Genomic DNA, 27736 nt, shown 5'->3' on the forward strand with positions numbered 1-27736 from the left:
TATTCTATCCTTTCCCGTCACGTGTAGGATTGACAGGTTAAAAGAGCCTATCCAATTTGGATTGAGAGGTTGAAAAAGGGAACCAATCCCACGTAAATAATGGCGGGCCAACTTCTCGAGCCCGTTTTCTCATCCTTTAAGGTTCAGAACTTCACTTCTAAAGCACTAAGGTTTGGTGAAAATAGTAGTGTGATATTGCAATCATTTAAGAAAGTAAGTAGAATGAGAAAATATCTTAAATGAATTCATGAAATTCAACCCTCGACGACTAATATTTTAATTTATGACGTACTATTGGTTAAAATTATTAACATCTGAATTAAATTTGAATCCTAATTTTAATGAATCAATGTTTTTAAGTTGTAGTCCTAAATGCACATGGTGTAAACAAAAGCAAATATGTTGGGAAAACTATACTCAGATTTTAAATTTCACTTGTCGTATGATTTGATTTACTTGCCAAATTCTTAACATAGATCCAAGAGTTAACTAATATTTAAGCTACAATGTATAAATGTAATATAAGTTTAACCACACTTGTTCTTTATTTATTCTTTGTTGTAAAACGGTAACATCTCTTCTGTCTTTATATTTTATTTTGATTCCTTTATTAATAAAAAAAGAAAATTGTTATGTGTATACAAATTCTTCAATACTAGGTATAATGTTGAAAAGAGCAAATATTTATTTATGGTGAAGTAGACAAAGAAATTATTGATCACAATATAATGTTTAGACCATAAAAAGATAAGATGAGCTAATGTACTAATACAAAATTATTTAATAAAATTGAAAAACTAATCCAAATTAAACCAAACTGATTTGTTGTGGTTTAATTTGATTTGGTTTAAATTTATTTTATGTTCAAATTAAAACTGTATGTAATTTTATATTTGATTCAAATGTATTTTTTAACCAAAATTAATTATAGAATTAATGTTCCGAAAGAAAATAAAAAATATTATTGTCTTCCTTTCTAAAAAGAAAAGAAGTGGTGACAAAATTGTGAGGAATATTTGAGCTAATATCTCCTAGTCACGGTGTAGAAAATAATAAATGAAATAATGGTGGCTTTTGCGGTTTGGCTTGGTGGCTGTGTAATGAGAAGTTAAGTATGTTGTGTGAATTCATGAAGCCTAGGTAAACTATACAAGCTCTAATATTCTTGTTGATACAAAAATAATTAATAAAAGAAAGAAGATAAGGGACTGAACTCCAAATAACAGTAAATAATGGATGAACACAAAATTTATTGAAGTTTCAAATCAAACACACTTTTTCGAAAAGGAGGGGTGGCAGAGATGATATTGTTACGAAGTTCAATCTTCAGAGTATTTAACTTCAGGGACTCACATACATACACACAGAACATATCTAACTTCATTGCACACACCAGATGGCCGTGTAGGTCCACGTTATTCATATTTGAATCACTCAAGAAGAAAAAACAGAGACATAAACTTTTGTTCATAATACTTGTAGTTACCATCATTTTCCCTCCACTTCTTATTCCAATGCAGAAATCCCAGTTATCCTAAAACAAATAAAGGCACAGTTATATATATATATCTTCAAGTTTAACTAATTTGTTTCAAATAAAGTAAGCCAATACAAGGACATGCCATGACATAATGACAATTACATTAAACCCTTCTCATGTGACATGTTGTTTTATGCAGCCCCTTATTATGAAAGGGTATCTTGTAAGCATCATCAAGGGTTCTGAGTATTGTCAGTTCTATGCAGCTAATGGTTTTTATTCTGTTTTATTTAATTACCGATTTTAACTTCAATTTGGAGTGTTTTATATAAATATACAAAAAAGAAATTATCAAACACTAGTAACATTTATATCCTAAAAGGAAAGTAAAAAGTGTAGTATGCATGTCATGCAGGAACACATATCTTGCACTTACCAGACGCCTTCAGGAAGAAGAAGAACTTGAGATACTCATTACTGTTTTTATGACTGATGGATTACCTGAATATATGAGAGAAAGTGAGTTGATAGGAAAAACTATATATAACTAGGTAGTGAACCGGACCGGTTCATTCATGACGTCCAATGAAAAAGGTTGCAAATTGCCCTGACGGTAAGAGGGCTTAAATTGCTGTTGGTATTAAAATTCTTCGTTTTCTCTATGTAACTGGTCCTTCTCACTTTTAGCCTTTTCAATTATGCAACTCAAACAAAATATTTGGCTTATATTTGAGTGTCACCAAGAAATTAGGCTTCACTATGGAAAATAGCTATAGACGGAGATCTAAGCTTATGGGTATCCGACGCCTAATGTCTTCCAAGTTCAACATCAATCATCCATGAAACAAAACCTATTGCTAAATAATACAATATATTCTAATTTATTTGGGGTTAGAGAAGAAAAAGAAGAATATAATAATGCGATATTCATGCTTGAAATAAGAAAGAATATATTTTACTTTCATTTAAAATTTTTAGTATAATATTGAAAACATTATTAAAAGTATTTTGAAGTAATATATGACATCATTGTAATAAAAAATGACAAATATAAAAAAAATAACAATTCAATTGGGATGATGAATTCCTACCTGTTTGTGAAACAACTGACGGATTGTTGCGTTGAGATCTCCGTGGAAGGTTAAATCAGAAGAATCCTTCGATGTTTTAATTCCAAAAAACATTGGCACTTTTATGACTCCTTCGGAGAAAGTTTCCATTTTAGGGCATTTGGCTACTATTACCTTTTTCAAATATGAGCAATGCAAAGTGTTATTCCCTGAATAAAACCTTACTAGCCTTGGTAAGCAATTCAGCTCAATTGATCTTAGTCTTCCAAATACCATTTCCTCACAATCATCTTCATCTTCATTTTTTGCAATTTCTTTTATTGATTCACACTTCTTTATATGTAAGGTCTCAAGTTTCACCAAACTTTTGAGTGTTGCAAATGTGAATAAATACTCCATCCTTTCACACTTCCTCACAGATAACTTTTGAAGATTAATGAAAGATACTGCAGACGAAACTAATTTTTCTACCTGAGGGCACTTGTTGAGACCTAATAATTCAAGTTTTTCACAGTATGGTTGTACCCATGGATGCTCTAAACCAATCCACTCTAACTCATTTAGTTCCAACAAGCATAATTGTTGCAATTTCACTAGTACTGTGTCATGAACTTTAATCTTTTGAGAGGGAAATATCTCCTTCAGACCAAAGCATTTTTCTACAATAAGAAGTACTAAATTGGGTACCTTATGAAAGAAATCAAAAGGCAAAGTACCTTTCTTATTGTTATCCTCAAAGTAAACTAGAAGACATATTAGTTTACAAAGAAGGTCTTGTGGCAAATGTGCATAGCTCATAAGCTTAATGTTTTCCTCATTGAGTGCTAATACCACGAGTTTGGGAGAAACCTAGTTTTTGAAGTCAAATAAGTTCGAAAGGTAATGTGTGCTAGTTAGATACTATAAGAGGAAAATAATAATGAAAACAAGAGAAAGTGTAAAAAGGTAAAGTTCTGATGCTTCGTTACCTTTTCAACCGAGAACAAAGGTTGTTGTATCGGACTAATTGGAGCCTCTATAACTCCTTTCTGACTATCAACAAAGTCTGATGTGAACAACTTCAGATTAGGACAACATATCACCTCTAAGAATTTTAACAAGGGACATTCCAGATTATGCTTTCTAGGGTAAAAGCAACTCAACAGTGGCATGTTTTCAAGACTTAGAGAGGACAAAATCGGTAATTCGAACATTAATGTCGTTCCATGTTCCATTCCATCTTCCTTTCCAACTATTTCTATCAATTTCTCACACCTCTCCATATGAAGTGTCTCAAGGTTCTCAAGATTTTTTGCAAGGGATGGAGAGAACAGTGTTACTAAGCTTCCACAATCTTTGACAACCACTTCTTGCAAATTGGGAAAGCTGACAATTCCTTTGGGGTTTTCTTTCCATACACATTTCAAATTTGACAATTTTTTTAAAGTAAGCTCTTTCAAACAATAAACTATTCCCTTCATCTTGACTTCACTCTCATCTATGTCAAATATTACTTGTATTGCGTCAGAACCATGCACATTCAATTCTTCTAAGTTCTTCAAGTAAGGAAGCACATGAGAGGGAATTACAATAGGTCTAGTGAATGCTTCATCAAATTCCAATTTCTTGAAACTGCCAAAAAAGTTGTCTGAAATAGCAGGTTTTTTGTGTTGAACTTTCGTCATCTCAAGATAATCGTCAAGAATCCTACGCTTTGAATAGTTGAAAAAATCCTAAAAGTCATAGAAACACAATGACAGGTTAATTGAAGCATATGCTTCGTATTTAATTGAAATCACTTGGAATTATCTGTTGAAAACTATATATTTGCATCCTTAGTTGTGAAATCTAAAATGATCTTATATTAAAGTCCACTTTTCTTTTTTATTTTCTAGTTAAATTATTAGCTTATTGTTTACTCTTATAATGTGTGCCAACCATTTCAGATATAAAAAAGAGCAAAATAAAAACAAAAGATGGTTAATGGTTTTAGCGTAATGAAATTAGGGATATTAAGTGGACTTGTGGGGGTTTAACTATTTCATCTTTATATCATTAAAGTATAAGTTTGTTTTCATTTCATTTCTATATTCAGTTAGTACATTGAATTAGTATGAACTTTTTATTTAATTTCTATCTACATCGGATAACGGGTATACTTATGTCTATGTCTATCCTTGTTCTCTTGCCTCTTAACATCATAAATATTAATTAAATAATTGTTTCATAAAAAATAAAAATCATAATAAAGGAATCTTGTATATATCCTGGGTGAGAGCGTAGTTATCTTTTAAAAATAATCAGATAACTAATGTAAAAAAGAAATTCTAGATTAATTGAATAGGTATTATACTAGAACATAGAATATCCTTTTTCAACTTCGATTGGGGAATCAATCTTATTGGAGTATACATAATTCCAATCAAGATTACCTAAATCATAACACTAAATGTATATATTTCATTTATTTTATTGGCCTGGGTCGTTTAGTTATGTATGGTAGTAGATGTCATTATAAGAAGAATATGAATCTAAATCATAACATTAAACCTTTGATGTATATATTTATTTTTTCTTTCTGTCTTTGCTTTTATCAATTTTAAAACCTTTTTTTTTTATCTAGGAAAATTACATTTGAGTAACAAAAGAAGTAAGAAAGAATGTGTCCAAGGTTCATTTGGTGTTTAGCAACATTCAATACAAGAAAATCATGAAATAGAAATCAATATTTAAAGACCAAAATAATTAGTTACAATAGGAACTAAAATAGAGACCATTTTAGAAACTAAAAAAAAAATTGGTTTCTAAATTAGTTTCTATTATTTTCTATTATTGTTAAATAGTTTCTAAATTGGTATCTAATTAGCAACTAAGGTTTTAACTACCAATTATTTAGTTTCTAAATTTGGTAGCAAAAACCTTGGTTGCTAATTAGATACCAATTTAGAGACTATTTAACAATAATAGAAAATAATATAAACTAATTTAGAAACCAAATTTCTTTTTAGTTTCTAAAATGGTCTCTAATTTAGTTACTATTGTAACTAATTATTTTGGTTTTTACAAATTGGTTTCTATTTCATAATTTTTTTTAGTGATTCTTTGCAAATAGGAATGGAGTGGACCATTTTGCTATTAAAGAAACTAATTTCTTGTTTTATCATTTTTATTAATGTTTCTCTAATTTATTTTTTTGAATTTATCAACTCTTGGGCTAACATTTGTTTGGATATTTACATTAAGTGCTGTTTTCTTTATAATAAAATACAAACTAATTAATGTCCACAATTTTAAAATTAGTAAGAAAATAATATTTTATGACACAAAAAGGAAAGATAATAACTAATGTAATATTCATCTTCAGGAAAGAAGAATATATTTTGCTTTTATTTAATATTTTTAATATATTGTTGAAAATAATATTATAAATTTTTGTAATAAGAGATATGACATTACTGTAGAAAACTCTGTATAAAATAATAAAATAGTTATTATTGTAAAAAAATGTGAGGTTTTGGCATAGACAAGGTGACATCATTAAAATTAGTTAGATATTAAAACATAACAATTGAATTTGGGGAATGAAGTGTTACCTGTTGGTGAAATAACCTCTGAATTGTTGTGTTGAGATCGCTGTCAAATGTTAAATCAATATCTTCTGATGTTTGAATCCCCAATAAAGCTGGAGCTTTTATGACTCCTTCAGAGAAAGTTTTCATATGAGAGCATTCAATTACCTTCACTATTTTCAAACACGAGCATCGCAAAGTGGCATTCCCTGAATAAAAGCTCACTAAACTTGGTAAGCAATTTAGCTTAATCACTCTCAGTCGTCCAAATACTATCTCATTACAACCATCTTCATCTTCATCTTCATTTTTTGCAATTTCTTTTATTGATTCACACTCCTCCACAGCTAGGCTCTCAAGTTTCACCAAACTTTTGAGTGTTGTAAATGTGAATAAATACTCCATCTTTTCACAGAGCTTCACATACAACTGTTTAAGATTGATGAAAGACACTGCAAAATAAACTATTTTTTCTACTTGAGGACAGTTGACGAGACTTAATAATTCAAGCTTTTCAGAGTATGGTTGTACCCATGGGTGTTCTAAACCTACCCACTCTAACTCATTTAGGTTAAGCAAGTATAATTCTTTCAATCTCACAAGTACTGTGTCATGAACTTGAAGCTTTTGAGAGGGAAATATCTCCTTCAGACCAAAGCAGTTTTTTACAAGAAGAACTTCTAAATTGGGTACCTTGTGAAAGAAATCAAAAGGCAAAGTACCTTTCTCATTGTTATCATCTTCAGAGCTCAAAGAAAGATGATTTAACTTGTAAAGAAGGTCTTGTGGCAAACGTGCATCGGTCAACAACATAATATTTTCCTCATTGAGTACCAACTTCTTCAGGTTGGAAGAAGCCTAACAATTGAGGCCAAACAAATTCAAAAGAAAAATGCGTAGTTGATATTAGATAGAAGTTATAGAAGGAAAATATATGATGAAAAGAAGAGAAAGCACACAAATGTAAAAATGTTAATGCTTTGTTACCAATATTTCAACAGAGAACAAAGGTTGTTGTAGCAGGCTAATTGGAGCCTCCATAACTTCTTTCTCACCATCGTCAAAGTTTGATGTGAATAGCTTCAATTTAGGACAATGGCACACATTTAACATATTTAACAAGGGACATTCCAGATGATGTTTTCCAGGATAAAAGCAACTCAAGACTGGCATACTCCAAAGAGTTAGAAAGGACAAACAAGGGAATACAAATATTGTCATTCCCTTTTCCATTACATCTTCCTTTTCAACTATTTGTACCAATTTCTCACAATCTTCTATTTCAAGTGTTTTAAGCTTTTCAAGATTTCTGGCTAGGGATGAAGAGAACAATGTTACCAGGCTTCCACAATCATTGACAACCACTTCTTGCAAATTGGGAAAGTTAATAGTTCCTTCCAGGTTTTTCTTCCATACACATTTTAAATTTGGCAAGTATTTTAAGGTAAGTTTTTTCAAACAAAAGATTATTCTCTTCATCTTGATCTCAATCTCAATGTCAAATATTACCTCCACTGCATCGGAACTATGCACATTCAATTCTTTTAAGTTCTTCAAGTGAAGAAGGACATGAGAGGGAATCAAAATATTTCTTTTACATGCTGCATCGAATTCCAATTTCTCTAAACAGTTAAAAAAATTATCTGGGAAAACAGGTTTGTTGTGCCGACCACATTTCGTCTCAGGATAATCAACAAGCCTTGCATACCTTGAATATTCAAAAGAAACCTTGGAAAAGAAGAAAATGTCAGGAGTAAATGACAATCAATGATTGAATGATGATATAAAAAGTCTTTATACTTTAAGTATATTTATTTAATGAAATACTTATCTTTTTTTTTATCAGCCATTAATAAATTAAATTAAAATGAAATAAAGGTATTCTAACCCTTTACATTAACTATTTATTGCCAACGTACTCCTTCTCAAACCAGTCCCAACAATTCCTACGCTATTTGGCTAAAGCTAAAAGCTACAGAAAGCATATAAGAGTATTCAAATCCCTTACAATTATCTATATAAAGCTGCAGAAAACATGTAGGAGTATTTAAACCCCTTACAACTATCTATAATCTAGGCACAAGCAAGCACTGCATTGCATAATTATAAATCAATTTTGCAGAAAAAATTCAAAATATTAAAACAATTTCCCATTTACAATTTGCAAACTACAAACATTGCAAACTGCAAGAAGAGTGGTGATTATTTTATCATTATTCAGAGAGTATGATAAAGATCACAACTTGTATAGTGAAATTATGCTAGAAATTTGGATATCAACCATACTTGATTATGCAAACAAGAAACCTAGACCTATCAAACTAGGAAATAAATCTACTGAAATCTGTACAAAATGACATATTTGCATGCTTCATATTTTATAAGTTTATCATAGTGATATTGTTTCTCATAATGATATAATTATCAATTGCGAACCATTTGAATGAAATTAAAAAAGAAAATATTTTAATGCATACCTGATCTGTGAAACGTTTCTGCAGGGTTGCATTCAAATCACCTTCCCAATACCACATGTGTTTTTCTTGGGCTACAACATGTACTTTCTCAAGGTTTGGAGCACTTTGGACTTTAGATAATTTTGTCATTTTGGGACATTCACTCACTACTAATTTTTTCAGTAGTGGGAATTTTAAATCACACTTCTCGACATTAGAGAAACACTTGAGATTTTGTAGTGACACCAATTCTAATGATTCTAATAATTTAAACTCAATCTCTTCTACTTTTTCGTCAGCATTTTCTGCAACGATTTCCACAATCATTGGACATGAACTTATTTTCATCCTTTTGAGTTGAACCAAGGTTTTAGCAGTTGAGGTTGTCATTAAATTCCGCATCATACATTTCACCACTTTTAGATATATTAAGTAACTAAAAGATACAGAGGATGATGCTAAATTTCTCAATTTTGTACAGTTTTGAATGATTAAGTATTCTACCCTTTGAAGGAGCATGTCATGCTCAAATCCAATCTCTTTAAGAGCCCACATGCTATTTAAGCTCAACTCTTCAAGTTGCATAACAACACCTATTTTTTCACGTGAAATAAGACTTTCAGAACCCCAAATCCTTTCCAAGTGACAAAAGGTCAAAGTTAAAATTTTCAAATTGGGAAGTCCATGAAGAAACCAAAAGAGAATTTCACTATCATTCATTCCAACCAAGGCAAGTTGTTCTAGTTTGTGCATTGTGTGAACATTAGCAATGTATTTCTGCAACCACTTTGCTTCATTCAAGCTAAATGACATATTTTCCAAGTTGTATAGCACCTAAATAAATAAATAAACTTATCAGTATCAAAGTATACGTTTGAACCATAATGTATTATTTTGCTACAAGAAATAAAATACATAATCTCACATCCTATCCTTTATCAGCACTACAAGAAAATAATTAAATAAAAACTAATTTTAGGGACCAAAATAATTAGTTATTATTTGAGACCATTTTATAAATTAAAAAATTATTATATCTAAAATAGTTACTATTATTAATAAAAATTTATAAAATAGTTTCTAAATTGGTATCTAATCATTAACCATCCAAATTTTAGCTACTTACTACTTTATATTCTAAATTAGTCTCTATTAGTCTTTTAGAGACTAATTTAGAATCTAAAATATTAGTAGTTAAAACTAAGGTAACTAATTTAGATACCAATTTAGAAACCATTTTATAAATTTTTTTATTAATAATAGAAATCACTTTATATATGAATAATTTTTAGTATCTAAATTAATATCTAATTTAGTCAATATAGTGACTAATTATTTTTTTTCTCTAAATTTAGTTACTATTTAATGATTTTTTTTAGGAGAGGCACTGCTAATTCATGCTTTTCATCTAAACAAGGCATGTTCCATATTCCTATAGAAAAGATCTAAAAGATAACTTTTGTTTTGGATCTAAACAAACTTTGTGTACCTTTTCCGTAGCTAAAACAATTGGATGCACTCTTGAATTTATGATTTTTGAAGTCAACCCTTCCAACATGCTACAATAGACTATATCCAATTCCTTTAATTGTGGCCATTCTAAAGTGTGAGTTCCTAAGTAGAAACTCCTCAAATCATATAAGTCTATCAATAATAGAGTGTTTAAATGAGGGAACTTAAAGTTGATAGCATCTTCACTTGCATGTTTGTCCCAAGCAACAATCTCTTTCATTGCCCTACAACTCTGTACCTCAAGGACTTCCAGTTTTTCTAGGCCAATGGAAACAGAAAGTGGAAACAAATATTCCAAATTTGGACTCCCGTAAACTCTTATGCTTCGTAAATCATTATATTTAAGTGTTTCACTTATGTCATCCTTCCATATGTTCACCAAATTTGGAAGCATTTCTAGAAATATATTATCCAAGTTTGTTTGAATTATATCACAAGATTGTGGAATATTTGCAAAATCAAATATATTTTCCACTGAGTTGCAATTTATAATTGTCAAGCTTTGAAGGCTCTGAAATCTTTGCCCCATATAACTAGGAAAAATTGTAACTAGTTTGTGGCACTCTATTATTATCAAAGAGTCCAAAATGCGAAAGGAATGCAAACCAATATGAGAATTCCAAATGGTACTGAGTTTCTCCATGCAAATGATCTCTATTTTCTTCAACTTTGGAAAAACGTCAATACACTGTTACAAACAAAAAAGGATTGATAGGTGAGCAATTGAAAGACCTAAACAATTCATACAATTAAACAACAAATAATATAACTCTATTAAATGAATCCACACACCTCTGCATTTTCTGAACGAAATATATCCTCCATCCTTTCACACTCACTTACAAAAAGGCTTTGAAGATTCACCAAACTTCCAGCCATGGAGAATGATAGTAAATACTTTAAATTACCACAATCTGTCACATTCAATGTGAGCAAATTTTGAAAACAATGGTCATATTGGTCACTCCATATCTTCTGGATGTTGATTGAGGATAACTCCAACCTTTCTAATTTGGGAATTAAAACCTGTAAGAACACAAAAGCTCACAATATATTTTGAAAGATTTTTTCCCTAAGAGAAATGACAAAACTTAAATGAGTAGAATTTTTTATACTTTTTTTCAAAGGAATAACAACATACAAATTAAACATTACGCACATAATTAGGATAAGGTTATCACATACCTTTTCATTGAAGAGTGAAAGGCAAGAATTAAAGATCCCGTTCTCAATGTCAGCGACAATATCTTTGTTCCTGTGTAGCTGTACTTGGTCTTGCGACGATTGTGCACTATCAGACACCTTATCAATGGTATATAAACAAGTAAATGTTGGTAAAGACTTTAACGTTAAAACTCGTAACTGGGGAAACTCAATCTTGTCATCATGAGTTTGTCTTTCTTCTGAAACTATCTTATCATCATGAGTTTTTATTTCTTCTGAAACTATCTCCTTCAAAGAATCACAATCACACACTTCAATTCTTTCAAGCACAGTGAGGAGTCGAACCATGGAAAATGGGAAAAGGTTTCCCAATTTAACGCATGTTTTAATCTTGATCACTTTTAAACTACGGAAAGAAGCCTCTACAAGCCGATTGTCACATATTTTCTCCAAATTATGCAGTTTGTAAAGCCATATGGACTCCAATTTGGGAAAAGTGAGTAAAGGATAAGACCACTCCACAGGGTTGATAATATACTTAATGCCAAAATTGTTTACAATGGATAAATGCTTCAAATTTGGAAAACCCTCAACATTTAATTCATAGAAAATATCTTGAACATCGTTGAGTTCCCCCAACAACAAACATTCAACATTTTTTAACAACATTTTAACCCATTTTTCTGAATGAATATCAATACCTTCTTTTAGGTTTAATGCCAAAAATTTCACCTCCTCATACTTGTCAGGGACTTTGAATTCTCCCACCTTAGGCAAGTTAAGCAAGTTGAATTCACCAATGAAAATCTTGTAACTATTCAAATTGTCGAAAAACAAGTTTCGTGGAAAATGTCCAGAACTCTGAATGCGTATGTCTAGATTTTGCAACTGATTCAAGTTCCTCAACTCAGACATACTAGCATTTCCACTTTTGATATTTTCCTCAGCCTCCCATAGAATAAGACTGTCTCTAATATAAAGTTCCTCTAAAGTGTTCATCCTTGGTAGGATATTGGACCTTATTTCTCTTAGTTTTGAGCAATTGCTTATGTCGAAAAGCTGAAGCTTATTCAATTGCCCAAATTCAAGAGGCAAACTTTCAATATTAGATCCTGAAAGAGTAAGGATTCGTAAATTCTTTAACTCACCGATGATTGATAGGTTCTCTCCTAGAGTGCATCTCTCCAAACAAAGCATTCTCAGTTTTTTTAGGGATTTAATTGATGAAGGTAAGCAAGATAGATTAACACCAGTCAATACCAACACTCTAAGTCGAACCATAGATTTAAAAAAGTCATCTGGTATTTTGAAAGATTCACTTTTATTGTCAATATGTAAGACTTCAAGTCTAGAACAATGTATACTCTCAGGAAGCTCATCATTGATGTCACAATAGTGTAAAAAAATGGCAGTGTACCTTTCAAAGTCATCTTCGTGAGGCCACTCATCAAGAATGGAATTTTTCATAAAAAATACATGTTTTTCTTTGGATGATATTGAAATAGCAACATCTCGCACAATGTCGTGCATGTTGAAGCGGTCACCAGAATAACTCCTCACTAACAAACTCGATTCTTCTAGCTCATGTATAACTTCCTTTACTCTTTTCCTCGCATCTGTAATTGTGTGGAATCCTTGCAGCAAATTCAAACCAATGCAAAATTTGACCAAGTCCATAATCAAAGCATCATGTCCCATTCTTGCACAATGTAAGAAAATACACTTTAGCTGCTCATTTTTTAGATGATCATAGCTCAACTTTATAGAGAAATCAGTAAATCTCCATTCTTCTGAAAAACTTTGTCTTTTAATTTGTTGGCAAACATCCTCCCATGCAGATAAGCTTTTATGCTTTAGTGTCCTTCCTATGGAAACTAATGCTATGGGCAATCCAGCACTCCATTTGGCAATTTCAGTAGCATTACCATCGAACTCAGAAGTTTTTACGTCAGCGACTTTCTTAAGCAGAGTCTTTGCTTCTTTTTCATTGAGGACTCCTACTGAAAAAGTTGAGCTCTCCTCCACATCCATTTGATTACATAGTACTTGTTTAGATCTAGAAGTTAGAAGAATTTTGCCTCCTTTGTAACCCCTAAATAACTTTTCCTTTTTCATGCTATCCAACTCTACTTTTGATAACTCTTTTTTTTGGTTCTGTTTGTAACCAAAATGAGGTATGTCGTTGTTGTAATCAAAGTCAGATATGTCATCATTACATGGAATCCCAAGTTTATTCAAGTCCAATCCATCCCAGAGATCATCAAGGATAATAAGGGTGTTCTCCTTTTCGTTCTTTAACCTCTTTCTAATACGATCTACTCTTGCAATCTCACTTTCCCCTTCTAATCTCATTCCTAGCATGTCAGCAATTTGTCCTTGGATATTTTTGAAATCAGGATTTCTGCCAATACTTGCTATAACCACTGTCTTGAACAACTTATTTTCTCGAGCTATCTTAGCAACTTCTTTGACTAAAGTGGTCTTACCAACACCACCAGGCCCATGAACTCCAATCATATCAACGGTAGAGTCTTCCAGTGCTTTCAAAATCATCTCCATATTTGTATTTCTAGACGCAAAGCTCTCATAGCCCATGTTTGAAAAAGCAGCATCAGTGGATGGGCCTTTTTTATACGAAACATTGTTAAAACCTTTCTTCCAAAGTTCATTTCCTATGATTTGCTCTACCTTCTTTGTAGCTTCTCTGCCTAGTTGATACCTCAGTTTGAAGTTATTTGGAAAGAAACCAAGTGAGCAAATTGTCTTTGCATGACACTCATTGTGAATATAACTTGTATATTCTTTTATCTTCTCATCCATCTGCTTTAAGCAATCTTGAACGTCATTTTCAATTTCATCTGCATTCCTTAGTGCATCATCAACTTGATGTTGTAGTCTCTCCCTGTTATGTTCCAGCTTCTGAATGTAAGATTCCAACTCTTTAAATTTGTCTTTGTAATTAAAAATGTAGCCCACTTGTCGTTTGACCACGCTTCCTACATTTTTCAGTGCACATTCGGTTGTTGTAGAGACAACTGCATCCATGATCCCTTCACAATGAATGCTTTCGTCTTGATTTTTTGCTTCCTACTACAATTAGTAATTTTGTCCTAAATATTACAAATGCAAAATTTCAAATTTTATCACACAAAAGGAAATTGATAAAAAAAAATTAGCAGAGATACCTACAAAGTTGTGTTGCTCATCCAAACCTATTTTCTATATCCCTCCATAAACTTTTCTTACTCTTCACTATTCCATCCTCACTAATTTATTTTGTCTCTTTATTTTTTCTGGAGAAAATTATAACTTTTGGAGTTTTATAATAAAGATTTTTTTTCTTACAATATTTATGAGACATTGTAAAAGAGGATTAAATATTCCTTCAATCCTTTACTTATTGAGAAAAATAAGTTGAAAGGAAACAAAGATGATTCAATGGTATTACACTAACGCAAAAATTAAATTCCACAGCGTCTTTCTTTCAACAATAATCATGAGGATTCAACAATTTTCACATTTATGAATTAACATGAAGTTATTACATTTATGAATCAACATGAAGTTATTATATCTTGAAGTATTTCATAAATACACAATTGTTTGACTATCAAGCATTTGGCTATATCATATCGACATGGACAATATATTTTATTAAATTCTATAAACTATTAAGGTAGTTGACATATTAAATTAGTTTTTAAATTTCATGGATGGTTAATTTTACTTTTTTTTATTATAGTTTCTTTTTATGTTTTACATCAGTCACTGTTTAAGTCAATTTCATAATTCTATACTTTGATTATAAATTATATATTAAACTCATATTTTATAATATTATTAGATAAGTTTCATGATAATAAAATATAAAGGAGATTTTAAGTTATTATCACTAAAAAATTTATATTTTTATTGCTTCAAAATAACACATGGGTTCTTAAATTAGAAAAATATTTATAAAAAATAAATAGATTTCATTTTACTTTAGCCTTTCAAAACCTATTAATAGAAAATTATGCAGTTAATCTAATTTTAAATTTAGAAAATATAATAAAGATAAATGATAAAATTCAACTTAAGAGGACAGTCTATAAAAAGTTTTCAACTTAAAATAATGAAACAAAAATATCAAAAAGGATTGTAGCCTTTCGCGTTGACATAAAAAACAATCAAGAAATAAAGTTTTATAAGCATAATAACAGGAATATAAATAATAAAAAAAGAACATATTTTACCTCGCTGGTTGTGTTCTCACACAAGCTTCATCTTTGAAACACTAACCTTAAAATAGCTCTAACAACAAGCACTTTGGTGTTTGCTGTTTTTGCTGCAGTTGTGATTTTAAATTTTTGGGGTACTTGCTGTTTTCTTTACTGCTAATGAGGTATCCTTAGGATTTTTTTTTAAAGGTTAGATCATAAGCTAAGAGCACCCTTCTCATGATTGCATGGAGGATGGGTCTAGTGGGTTTGTGAGCTCAATCCTGCTGCTATGTTTCTTTTCTGCAGGGTTTATCTTGTATCTATTGCTGCAGGTATAGCCTCTTTATGGCTGCTCAGCGGTATAATCAGTGTGTGGTTTGTAAACGGGTTGGGATACCCCTGAAGTATCCCTCTTAATTTAATTCATTCATTGCTGATAAAAAAAAAAAAAAAAAAAAACTGGAAGCTCATCGTCCAACAACTCATTACTGATATTCAAGCAGATGAAACCTATTATATATATGTGCAGTGATATGTCAACTAAGAGTAATAATAGTTTTGGAAATAATAAAAATGTCAAGCATGTGAAAAACATCTCAAATATGAATTCTTTAGAGTTTTATTTTATCTGAAAAAAAATAATATTGAATACTGAGATGTTGTAATCCATATACAAAATAAATAAACATACAATAAAAGTACATTATAAACTATCATGAAATCCATCCAACTCCTTAGATTGTACCTAGCACAAATGAGATCCATATGACTAGTTACACTTGTGGCATAGAAAAACACAGTCACTTGTGCATAGAAAACTAGCATGTAGAAATACTCTGCTGCAAAACACGATGAAAACAAGAGGGAACACAACAGCCAAGAAGAACACACAATACAAATCACAAGATAGAATGGTTCGAAAGCAGGTACGAGGCTTACCAATTTTATAATCTAAATAATTAGTATAAATTATTTATCAAAGATGTATAGTAGATGCCATATCCTTAATAGTCCAAAGATCTCCTAGTGTAACAACTACTTCCCGCACAAGACTATTTCTAATGTTATTGTAAATCAACTTGAGAAAATAAGCTTTTGTTTCACAAGCCTTCCAAATCTAGTTATCGTCTCTGCCTAAATTGAGGGAACACTCTTCTGACTCATACAAAATGTTTTCCAATTGACCTCTCTCCCACTGGAATTACTGTCTACGTCATTCTAATTTTCACTCCCAACTCCCCTCACAACAATGAACCATATTTCTAAGGTTGCTTTCCTTTGTACAAGAGTTTGTGAACAAGTGGGGGTACTTATCACTAAGAGGAATCACATTAGCCCTACTATCTCCCACAACCTTTTTTGGTCTCCTTTTCATCTATACCAGACTATATATTACTAAACCAATTGCTATCTTTCCCTTTCCCACACATTTTGCTCAGATCTCTTCACCACCAAAACTCAAGCTTATGTTCTTTATTACCGCCTAGGTTTCCCTTGATTTGTACTTGGAGTCCAAAACTTCTGTCTAAAGCCCACTTTTTTCTGATCTCAATCTCAACTTCTATTTTTCTAGGAGAGCTAAGTTGAACGTATCAATATATTTTATTCCTAGACCCCATCCCCCTCCACTTTAAATTTGTACATATTCTCTCATTTAACCCAAGCAATCTTCTCATTACTATGCCCTCATCCCTAGATAAAGTCTCTTTGAATACTTTGGATTTCATTTATAACTCTTGAAGGGACCTTATATATAGACCTATACAGCCAATACCACCCAACTTTGCTTTGTAAAAATCCACCCTTAAATCAGACGTTAATTTAAAAAATGCGGAGAATGATTTTCATAGTCATGAGATTTTGTATTTTTGTCATACACAAACAAACAAAGTATCGTTAGTAAATTGTAACATACTCACCTCCACTCATTTAGTTCCAATATGCAATCCTTTGTAACCTATCTGTCATACTAAACCTGATAGACTCTTGGCCACAATCAAGAAAAGAAAAGGGACAAAAGTGAATCTCCTTGCCCCAAGTCCTTGGATGAAGTAAATTGGTTCATACAACTTCCATTCATTAATACATATATGGATGCGAACACCCTTTTATCCACATGATCCATTTCTGTTAGAAGCATAATCTCTAATATAGAAACTTCCAACTTATTAAATCATATGTTTTTTCCAAAATCCACTTTAACAATGTATCCCTACCCTTCTTTTCTCCTAATTTCACCCATCGTCTCATTTGTCCCTACAACATTGATTATTTATGATCAATAACTTTGTGGATTACCTTTTTAAGTCTAATTGATAGGATTTTTGAAATTATTTTATACATGCAGTCCACCAAAGATAGAGGTTTATAATCACTTAAATCGAAAGAGTTTTCTACCTTAGGTATAAGTGTGATGAACGATACATTACTTCCCTTAGGACACATACCCCAAGATTCTTAGTGTTCTCACAATCCCACACAACTTATTTGATTTCTTCTTCTGGAAACTCTTGGTAAGCATTACATTATCATCCCACTAAGCCTCGAACAGAGTATTGTATTTAAGCAAAATTCCACCCCATGAGTCTCAAACAATCTCTTCCTAAAGTGGTTTTTAACTTCCTTTTTATATGTTGTAGGTTCCTCACACCACTTATCCTGAACATTAATCCCCTTGTTCATATTTTTCATTGTTCTCCACCTAAGGGTGTTGTGGATGTATTTAGTATTCATATCCCCTGCTTTCAACCAATTAATTGTAGATTTCTGTTTCTGGATTGTTTATGAAGTTGAATCAACCTTTTTCAGGTCTACGAACAGTTGTTTTCTAATATTTATTGAAGAATCATCCAAATCCTCCCCATCATCCCTTTTATCTAGATCCCCTATTTGAGAAATAATGACTTTCCTCTTCATGTATATGTCCCCAAACAGTTCTTTATTCCAGAACTTCAAATTCTATTTCAGATTTTCAATTTTTCTTTCAAAATAAACAAATCATTCGCCTCAAAATCATATGTAACCCTTAATCCATAGTCTATATGTGAACTTTTAACAACGACCTCACAATGGTCTGAAACTACTTACTATCAGATCATATTTGGAACCAATCATATGACACCAATATTCTGTCTAGTCTACTATTTATCATCCTATTTGGTCAATACTACGTGCACTTACAATCTATCATTGATAGGTCACACAATCCTAAAGTTTTGATGAAATCATTCTTATCTTTCTAAGACTTGTCTCCTCTGGATTTACACCTTTTGTTCTTCCTTACTTCTAACCGCATTAAAATCTCCTACCACACAACAGAATCTATTGTACTCATTTCTTCTACTTCTTATTATGTTTTCCCACATTTCTAATTTTTCATTAAAATAATATACATTAAGAATATAAATGTGATATTTATTATCCCACAATTCCTGAACAACCATAAAATATATTTTAAAATTTCAAATATTATTTACTGTACCGTATAAAATTGCCTTTAAAATAATGTAATTCAGAATATATTTTTAAATTTTAGATTAGATAATTTAAAATATATTTTTATATTGTACAATTTAAAATAATTTTGACTCATGAATAATTTGAATTTTTTTCACACTTGAACGTAGAGGATTTTAAAAGAAAGAGCTGCTTCCAAGTTGAACACGATATAGAAAAAACTATCTCAATAATAAAAAAACATAAAAAAAAAAATATTACTAAAGTTTTATCTAATTAATTATATATATAATGTCTAAACCTTTTGCTCTAAATAGAAACAATAATTAAAGTGGTTGTGACTAAAACTGTAGTAATAGTAACCAAATAATTATCAGTACTAGCCTTTTCTATTGTTGTTTATAAATTATTTGAAGTTTTCGCAATCATAAAAATAAAGAAGTCTAAATTGGTTATCTGTAACAAATATACATTACAAAAAGGGCTCGTCACTTTATATTTAAAAACACTTAAAAAATTTATTAATTATTTTTAGCGAGATATGTATATTTCACAATAATAATGAATGCATATCACAACAAGTAAAGAGACCACACAAGCATAATAATTTTAAAAAAAAATGAATGGCTTTCGTATTCTCATTATTCGACATATTTATTCTTAAACAAGAAAGATGCACAAGAAAAATAAATTTTAATATTAACCATCATTTAAACTAAGGAAAGCATAAAGAACATAACTAATAAAAAATAAAAAATGAAAAAAGATGAACTTTTTTTGTCCAAGACACATGATTGAGATATCTCAAACAAAGAGTTTGATAATTATATGAACAATAATAATAAATTCCTGATTTATGTCAAAATTGAAAATATGTAGTATCTTTTAGCATAACTAATAAATAATAATACAAAATTTGGAAAAAGAAATATTAATTTTTATGATTGCTCTACTATTCAATTTAAAAAGATACTGAAATATATGATTAAAATAAACTGGAAATAAGCTATAAAGATTTATATTAGATTGATGTTACCTTGTATGAATTTGATAGGGTTCCCTGGAGAAAGAAGATGTTGTGGAGTTTGGTGAAATACTTGGGAAAGGCTTGTAATTAAGAAAAGTAGAAGTTAAATAATGAAGAAGGAAATAAGAGAGATATGAGAAAGTTTGTATGTTGAGTATACTGTGAGAAGAAGAAGAAGAAGAAGAAGAAGACTTACAGATTGTGTTGGATTGAGGTGATCTAACAAAATGAGTTTTTTTTCCAGAAGATGATATTGAAAGAGAAGAGATCTAGTTGCAAGCTTATTGACAGAAAAAGGAAGCATGGAAAAAGAGTTAGTGTGTCTTTGTGAGGATGGAATATATCGGACTACGAGCCCTTCGGAATAAGTGCATTATTGGTAAAGAACTCAATTCTTTGTCTTTCTACCAAGCAAGGAACGTCAAAGGAAAATATTTTCTTTTAATTACTTAAACAGGGACACATATTCTGCTTTATTCATTCAGTATGATGCATGTCATGAAAGCATTCAGCAAATTTTCCGATTCACTTCAGCTGTGATTTTCTACAATTTAACCCGCAATGTTATGGCTGCTACTTCAAATTGCTGCACTATTCAATTTGTACCGTGCTCTAGCTGCTCCACAATGCTGTTTCGTGATTCACGAGCCAAAAATATTGGAAAAAAATAACAACTTTTTTGTGTAAATTAAACTAATTCAACTTCATGTTACAATGGTAACTTTTTTTCTCCTTTAAAACAATTTTGATGGTTGAGAAAGTAAAAGAATTTGCTGTACTCTGTTGTGTTCGACTGGACTAGTTTCATCTCTCCAAGTGCAACTGCCACTGCCAAAATACCACTGGCACATCTATTAATCTATCAACATTTTTCCCCATGAGTGTCCAGATTATCCTAATCTGTTAGATAAATTAAATTAACAAGGTTGAATGTGTCTCTATAAAACATTCAAATCATTATTTCATCTTTGCCCCCAGATTCATAGTTCCCCCATTCTTGTTCTCTTTACCAATCTTTCTGTAACTGTATCTACTATATTGTTTTATGTCTCCATTTCTATCCTTCAGTGTACCCACATATTTGTGTATTTGCTTTTCTACTAAGTACAAATTCAGGCTAAAAGAAAACCATTGATTTGACAATATGAACAAGTATCATTACCACAAGTATATTCAGCATAGCTATAATACGAATATTAAAGAAATACAATGCTTTATTTCATTTGTGTGGTTCCCCTGCATAGCTTTTTTTTAAGAAACTTCTGTGTTATTTTAATCAGCATGTACCAATTTTTGCTGACAAGCTCGAACATTTTTTAAGCTTTTGAAATACCTTCCTTGGTTTGATGTGTAAACTATCTTAATTGATTGTTTATGAAGGGTCTGGTTCTGATCTGACTGATTGCCCTTTTTGCATACCCTTTCTTCAATGGTATTTTAGAGTCCAAAGAAGGTAAACTTAGTTGCTGCTCTAGTTCGTGGCATGCTTGCTAAAGATGCATTGATGCAGTTGGAATTGACGATAAAAGGAGCAGCAAAAACTGTTTATCAGGTAGTAACACTTGTTGTCTTTTACTTTCAAAGTTCCTCTTTTTCCCAATTATAACACCAATATAAAAATTCTAATATCCTTACTCTTCCGTGCATTTTGCCTGCATATAACACAACAATTTGTGATTATTTAGATTCTGAGTTATATTCATTTTTAGTGGAGAAAAGAAAGGTTATATTCTGTTACCTTTCTATATGGTAAAGCAAAATTGGTAGCATTTGTTTTAAAATCCTACACATTGTAGGTCATCCATTCAGCCCGAGCAAATGCCTCACACAATCACGGGTTAGATCCAGAACGTCTCATAGTAGGTAATATTTCGAAGTTCATAATTATTAGAAGTGAAGTTTAGTTACATGAATTACAATAGAACATTGTTTAATCTATATAGCTGACCTCATCTAGTGATGAAAAGGCTTAATTGTTCTATCTCTGATTATCCCGTTTGTTGTTTCTTACAGCGGAAGCATTTGTAGGAAAGGGATATTTCAAAAAGAGACTTGCCTTCCATGCCAAAGGAAGATCAAGGCTCATAATGAGACCAGAATGCAGGCTAACAGTTGTAGTGAGAGATAACTCCGGAAGAAAAGGCTGAGAGTTCACAACTAAGTGGGAGAGAGAACTTGTGCCTCATCAACTTACTGAGACCACTCCTGTTTGGGGCCGCAAAAACAAATATAGTGGTCAAAACTTGAGTGCTGCACCTGCATGAGCCCCACTTTGTTTCCAAGTTTTCATGCTTCATGGCATTTTGTGTATGGATTATTCTTCTTGGCCATCACATAATATGGAAACAGTTGAAAAAATTGTCTTGCAAATGATAGAAGTTTGTGTTGGATCACGTTCAGTATTATTTTCATTTAATAGCTTATTTTTCTTCCTGCTAGATACTAAAAAGGATATGCCCTGTTCAATCAGCAGCATGAAACTCCTCTTGTTTTAAGTGCTAGTATAACCCTGTGATTTTTTAAGATAAGGGTATTCTTGCATCATTTTATTAAATGAATTTAGTATCAGGTGTAACTTCAATTTCATATGTCAAATCTTGGTCGGGGAAATGAAAAATTGGTAGCTTAAAACTGCCAAGAAATTGATTCCACTTTTGTGTTAGTTAGTATATTTTATTATTATTTTGGGCTGTTTGCGCTTTGGGGCCTTCTTTTATTTTCTGTCACCACGTATCTTAGATTTAGTGGGTTTTTACTTTACAGATTGTAACTTTTTGTAATTGTGAATTCTCTCCTTAATTCAATTTCATAATAGCATTCACGTTTTTTCCCTCTTTCTCTGGTCAGAACCTTTCAACCCTTTTAGGGTTTATTTTCCCTTCATCTCTGCATCATTCTCATCACAAGTTCTTTTCATCATTCCCGAAGTTCTTCCGCATAATCAAGACAGAGGATTTATTTCTATTATGGTATCAAAGCTCTTCAAGAAGAGCTCTGCTGTGCACTCTGAATTTCGTCTTCTTCTATGAATTTCGTTCTTCACGGTTTCTTGTTCCAAATCTTGAATTTTTTGTTTCTCTTTCGGATATGGCTGAAACCGTTGGAACTGAGGGAACCACAGTGCAATTGTCTCAGCCGAATGCAACGAATCAATCGGTGGAACAATTGAACTTGATGAACAATTGCCTTTATCTCCATCCCAGTGAGAACCCTGCTGTCCCTTTGGTCTCGCCGGCGTTGGACTCTACAAACTATCACTCTTGGAGTAAGTCGATTATAACGGCGTTGAGCGCGAAAAATAAGGTGGAATTTGTTCTTGGCACGTGCCCATGTCCACTCAAGAACCATCCCACTTACTCGGCTTGGCACAGATGCAACAATATGGTCGTCTCGTGGTTAGTCCATTCTGTCTCTATTCCCATTAGACAAAGCATCGTATGGATGGATATAGCTTTAGATATATGGAATGATTTGAAGAGTAGATATTCTTCGGGGGATTTATCTAGAATTTCAGATTTACAACTGGGAGTTGCTTCTTTACATCAAGGTGAATTGACTGTAACTGACTATTTCACTAAGCTGAGAATAATTTGGGATGAACTAGAAAACTTTAGACCTAATCCTGTATGCATTTGTGAGACAAAATGCTCTTGCTTTGTTGCTTTTACTTCTCTTATCAACCAAAGAAAATGTGAAGACCAGGCCATGCAGTTTCTAAGGGGGTTAAATGAACAATATCTTAACATAAAATTTCATGTACTTCTTATGGAGCCTATACCTCCTATAACAAAAAAATTTTCTCTTGTGGTGCAACAAGAACGTCAACTGGACAACAACTTTTCTGTCTCAAATATTAATAGTGCTAATTCTAATCGCATCTCTTCTTCTGTGATATGCACCTTTTGTGGTAAAAATGGCCATACAGAGAACGTTTGTTTTCGGAAGGTTGGGTTTCCTAATCAAGAAAATAAGTCCTTCAAAAATAATGGGAATAAGAAAATGTGTACCCACTGTGGAAGAAATGGTCACACCATAGAAACTTGTTACAAGAAACACGGGTATCCTCCTGGATACAAGTTTTATGGTAGTAAAACCAATCAGGTTAATAATATTGTTATATCTGATTATGTGCTTTCTGAGCCTTGCCAAAAAGAACAGGAAAAAGGGGAATATCACCTCACAGCACAACAATATCAAGTTTTGTCAGATTTGTTTAGACAAAGCACCAATAATAACACTGCAGCCAATATTCAAGTAAATCGGGTGGGCTCGTTCACTGCAGACACCAATCACAAAATGGCAAAGAGGTCTCCAACTGGTAACATTCTTACCTTAAATAATTTACAGCATGGTAGAAATTATTGGATTCTAGATTCAGGAGCAACTGATCATGTGTGTTCTTCTTTATCTGAGTTTACTTCATACAAAAGCATTAAACCTATTTCTATTAGTCTACCTAATGGCCATCATGTGTTTGCAAAATATTCTGGAACTGTGATTTTTAATCACAAATTTTACCTTATTGATGTCTTATATGTTCCTCAGCTTTCCTTTAATCTTGTATCTACTTCTAAACTTTCTTTAAATATGAACTGCAGTTTAATTTTCTCCTCCAATAATTGTATGATACAGGACAATACAACCAAAGAGAGGATTGGTATAGTTAGTGTCAAAGCTGGCTTGTATGCTTTTGAATCTTCTTTTTTTCGTAATACTGCTACACACACTATTGCTCATTCTTTCAATTGTACTGTCAAAGACATTAATCTGTGGCACTATAGAATGGGGCATCTTTCAGATGAAAGATTAAATGTTTTGAGAACTAAATACTCTTATATTCCTGCTGAAAAACCGCATGTATGTGATGTATGTCATCGTGCCAAACAAAAGAAACTCCCTTTTAATTTAAGTAAATCTCATACTGCTAGCATCTTTGAATTACTGCATATGGACATTTGGGGTCCTTGTTCTGTCATTTCAATGCACGGTTTTAGATATTTGTTAACCATTGTGGATGATTTTTCACGTTTTACTTAGGTTATTTCTTTACACACAAAATCTGAAGTTAGAAATCATATTGTTAATTTCATTGCTTACGTTGAAAATCAGTTTAAAACTACGGTTAAAACTATTCGCACCGACAATGGTGCTGAATTTGCCATGAAAAATTTATTTTCTTCTAAAGGCATTGTTCACCAAACCACATGTGTAGAAACACCTGAACAAAATGGTATTGTTGAAAGAAAACATCAACACATTTTAAATGTTACCCGTGCCTTGCTTTTTCAAGCAAATTTACCTTATTTATTCTGGAATTTTGTTGTACAACATGCTGTTTTTTTTAATCAATTGCACTCCCACTCCTTTGTTGCACAACATTGCACCCTATGAAAAATTGAATAGTAGACCATATGATCTTTCTTCTTTACGCGTGTTTGGATGTTTGTGTTACTCTAGCACGCTCACTGCACATAGAAAGAAACTTGATGATCGTTCTGTGCATGGTATCTTTCTCGGTTTTTCTTCCAACACAAAGGGATATATTTTTCTAAATCTTATAAATCATAGTATTGAGGTATCAAGGAATATTACCTTTTATGAAAACCATTTTCCATATCATTTGAACAAAGATTCCTGTATGAATTCCAACAGCCTTTCTTTGCCTATTCCTCACAATTATGATTCAAGCTGTGATATTATTTTTCAAAATGATTGTCATCCTCATGAGACTATGGGTACTGCACAAATTGATGTGGACATGGATCCTAACCAAAATGAAGAGACCCTGGATGATACACAAATTGATGATCTGAACATACCATTGAGGAGATCAAATAGACAAAGAAAGGCACCAGCATACCTTGCAGATTTTCAAACTGATTTGACCACCTCAAACAGTGTAAGTACTAAATATCCCATTAATAATTTTGTTTCTTATAAATCTTTATCTCCTGCTTTTAAATGCACTGTTCTTTCTATCTCTTCCCATTCGGAGCCTCACACTTACAGGGAAGCTTCAAAACATGCCTGCTGGAAACAAGCTATGCAAGAGGAGTTGATTGCACTTGATGCCAATCAGACTTGGCAGATGATAAGTGCCAATGTGTAGTTTTTATGATTGAGAAAATTGAACACTTTGGAACTTAATTGTTGCTTAATGTAAGAAAATTACCCTAATCTGAGAATTATTGAATCTGATTATATATTTTTTGAACCAAGAAACAAATGAAGAAATTTAATCTCAATTTTTGTGTAAATTGCAGATGAATATGAAGCATTGAAAGAATGTATTCAAGCTGGCATTGAAAGAGAAAAAAAAAGTAAAAACTTAATTGGATCACAAGAAGATTTAGCTCAAGCTAGAGGATTTAGCTCAAGCTAAAACTGTCCAGAATTGATTAAAGGTGCAATACAATTCTAGCCCAAGCTAGAATTGCTAGCTCAAGCTAAAACTGTCCAGAGTTGATTAAAGGTGCAGTACTGATCTAGCTCAGGCTAGAATCGCTAGCTCAAGCTAAAGTTGATTATATAAATTCTGAAACATAACTCAAAACCAGGGGTGGAAAACAGATTAGGTTTTTTTAGAGAGAGACTAGTGAGAGAAAGAGAAGAAACCTCTGTTCTTAGGAGAAGAACTTGCTTAGATCAGCCCTTCTTATGCAATCCAGATCAAGAATGAAGATTGGAGGAGCTATCATGAGTGGCTAAGTTCTTTCTAACTTGGGATTGAATGTAATTTATCTTGATCAAATGTATTCTTGGTGATATATATATAAAATTCTCTTTTCTACTTGTTCTTGGTATTTTCGTTTTATGCTTATTGCTTGATTCTGTCTGATCAATAGAGTCTTGATTTTGATCCTTAAATTTAACTGGAATGTACCTTTAAGGATCTGAAATAAACGAAAATACTTGATAACTTGTAATGCTAGGAATAGATTCCAGGTTATTGATTGCATGATAATTCTGTTCCTAAAGCTGGATGATTTGTTAAATATCTGAGGAATCAGTGTTTGAGAAATTATCTTATGAATTTCATCTGTGAGGAATCAAGATGAATGACTTTAAATTAAGCATCAAGAATAAGTAGTTTTGAGTATTATATATTGTATTATTCAAAATACAGATGATTGAGATAAACGCAATTCAATCCTAAGTATCTTTCTCTATATTTGATAAGTTGGTTTTGTTACGTCCTGAATCAAACCCTAACTCTCCGAGTTATTTGTGAAATCTTTAATTTGGTTATGAACAAAGTCACAAAATTATTTTCTATACTTAATGAGTTTTAAAACAGAACATCTTAATTAGAATTGTTTCCTGTGGGTTCGACATTCGTACTTTAAGGAGTACTATATTACAGTTGATTCGGTACACTTGCCGAGAAATATCAACAAGTTTTTGGCGCCGTTGTCGGGGAACAATTTCTTTTAAGAATTTCTGAAGTATAACTCATTGAGTATTGTGAATATTCTGTTTTATTTGTGAATATATACTGGTTTATATCTTATTCTTTTATCCTGTGCTAATCCTTGCTTGAGTTGTCTTAGATACATGTTATTGAGAGGACAGGTTCCTGAAGATCAATTGGAATTTGATCCAGAAATTGAGAAGACAGCTAGAAAAAATCAGAGCAAGAAGAGAGAAGAAAAGAAGAAGCAAGGACAAGCAAAAGGAGAATCTTCCAACACTCTCAACTCACACAATCAAACAGAGTTCCAAATGGCTGAAAATAGACAAAATCCACCTAGAAGGACATTGGGAGACTATGCTATGCAACAAGGACCAAGGCATTTCTCCAGCATAGCCATACCTCCTGCC

The 27736-nt window shown here is 31.9% G+C and overlaps 3 protein-coding genes across 5 annotated transcripts in view; 2 read left to right on the forward strand and 1 right to left on the reverse strand.

Moving 5' to 3' along the window:
• Window positions 1-22509, forward strand: part of LOC137826736 (uncharacterized) — a 71695-nt gene extending 49186 nt beyond the window's left edge. The window contains 2 exon segments of the mRNA XM_090293634.1: window positions 21712-21778; window positions 21929-22509. Of these exon segments, the coding sequence (XP_090149760.1) occupies window positions 21712-21778; window positions 21929-22179 (318 nt within the window). The 3' untranslated portion in view covers window positions 22180-22509.
• Window positions 1233-20253, reverse strand: LOC137826730 (uncharacterized). 3 transcript variants are annotated; one of them, XM_068632836.2, is made up of 13 exons: window positions 20112-20252; window positions 19925-19995; window positions 15466-15942; window positions 11252-14340; window positions 10859-11092; window positions 10044-10754; window positions 8576-9388; window positions 7086-7826; window positions 6123-6956; window positions 3519-4262; window positions 2572-3399; window positions 1917-1981; window positions 1233-1534 (listed from the first exon to the last, which is right to left on the reverse strand). In XM_068632836.2, exons 4-12 carry the CDS (start codon window positions 14273-14275, stop codon window positions 1964-1966), a joined length of 7947 nt encoding a protein of 2648 aa, XP_068488937.2. In that variant the 5' UTR covers window positions 14276-14340; window positions 15466-15942; window positions 19925-19995; window positions 20112-20252; the 3' UTR covers window positions 1233-1534; window positions 1917-1963. The 3 variants fall into 3 exon arrangements, with proteins under 3 accessions (XP_068488937.2, XP_068488939.2, XP_068488938.2); XM_068632838.2 differs by lacking the exon at window positions 2572-3399 and having other exon boundaries at window positions 20112-20253; XM_068632837.2 differs by lacking the exon at window positions 15466-15942.
• Window positions 22510-23002: 493 nt separating the features above from the next.
• Window positions 23003-24952, forward strand: LOC150025366 (uncharacterized). The gene has a single exon (XM_090293635.1). The coding sequence runs from the start codon at window positions 23003-23005 to the stop codon at window positions 24950-24952; it is 1950 nt and encodes a 649-aa protein (XP_090149761.1).
• The last annotated feature ends 2784 nt before the right edge of the window (window positions 24953-27736 follow it).

This window comes from Phaseolus vulgaris, chromosome 8, assembly GCF_051622355.1.
Source record: "Phaseolus vulgaris cultivar YP4 chromosome 8, ASM5162235v1, whole genome shotgun sequence".
In the NCBI taxonomy this organism is placed as follows: domain Eukaryota; kingdom Viridiplantae; phylum Streptophyta; class Magnoliopsida; order Fabales; family Fabaceae; genus Phaseolus; species Phaseolus vulgaris.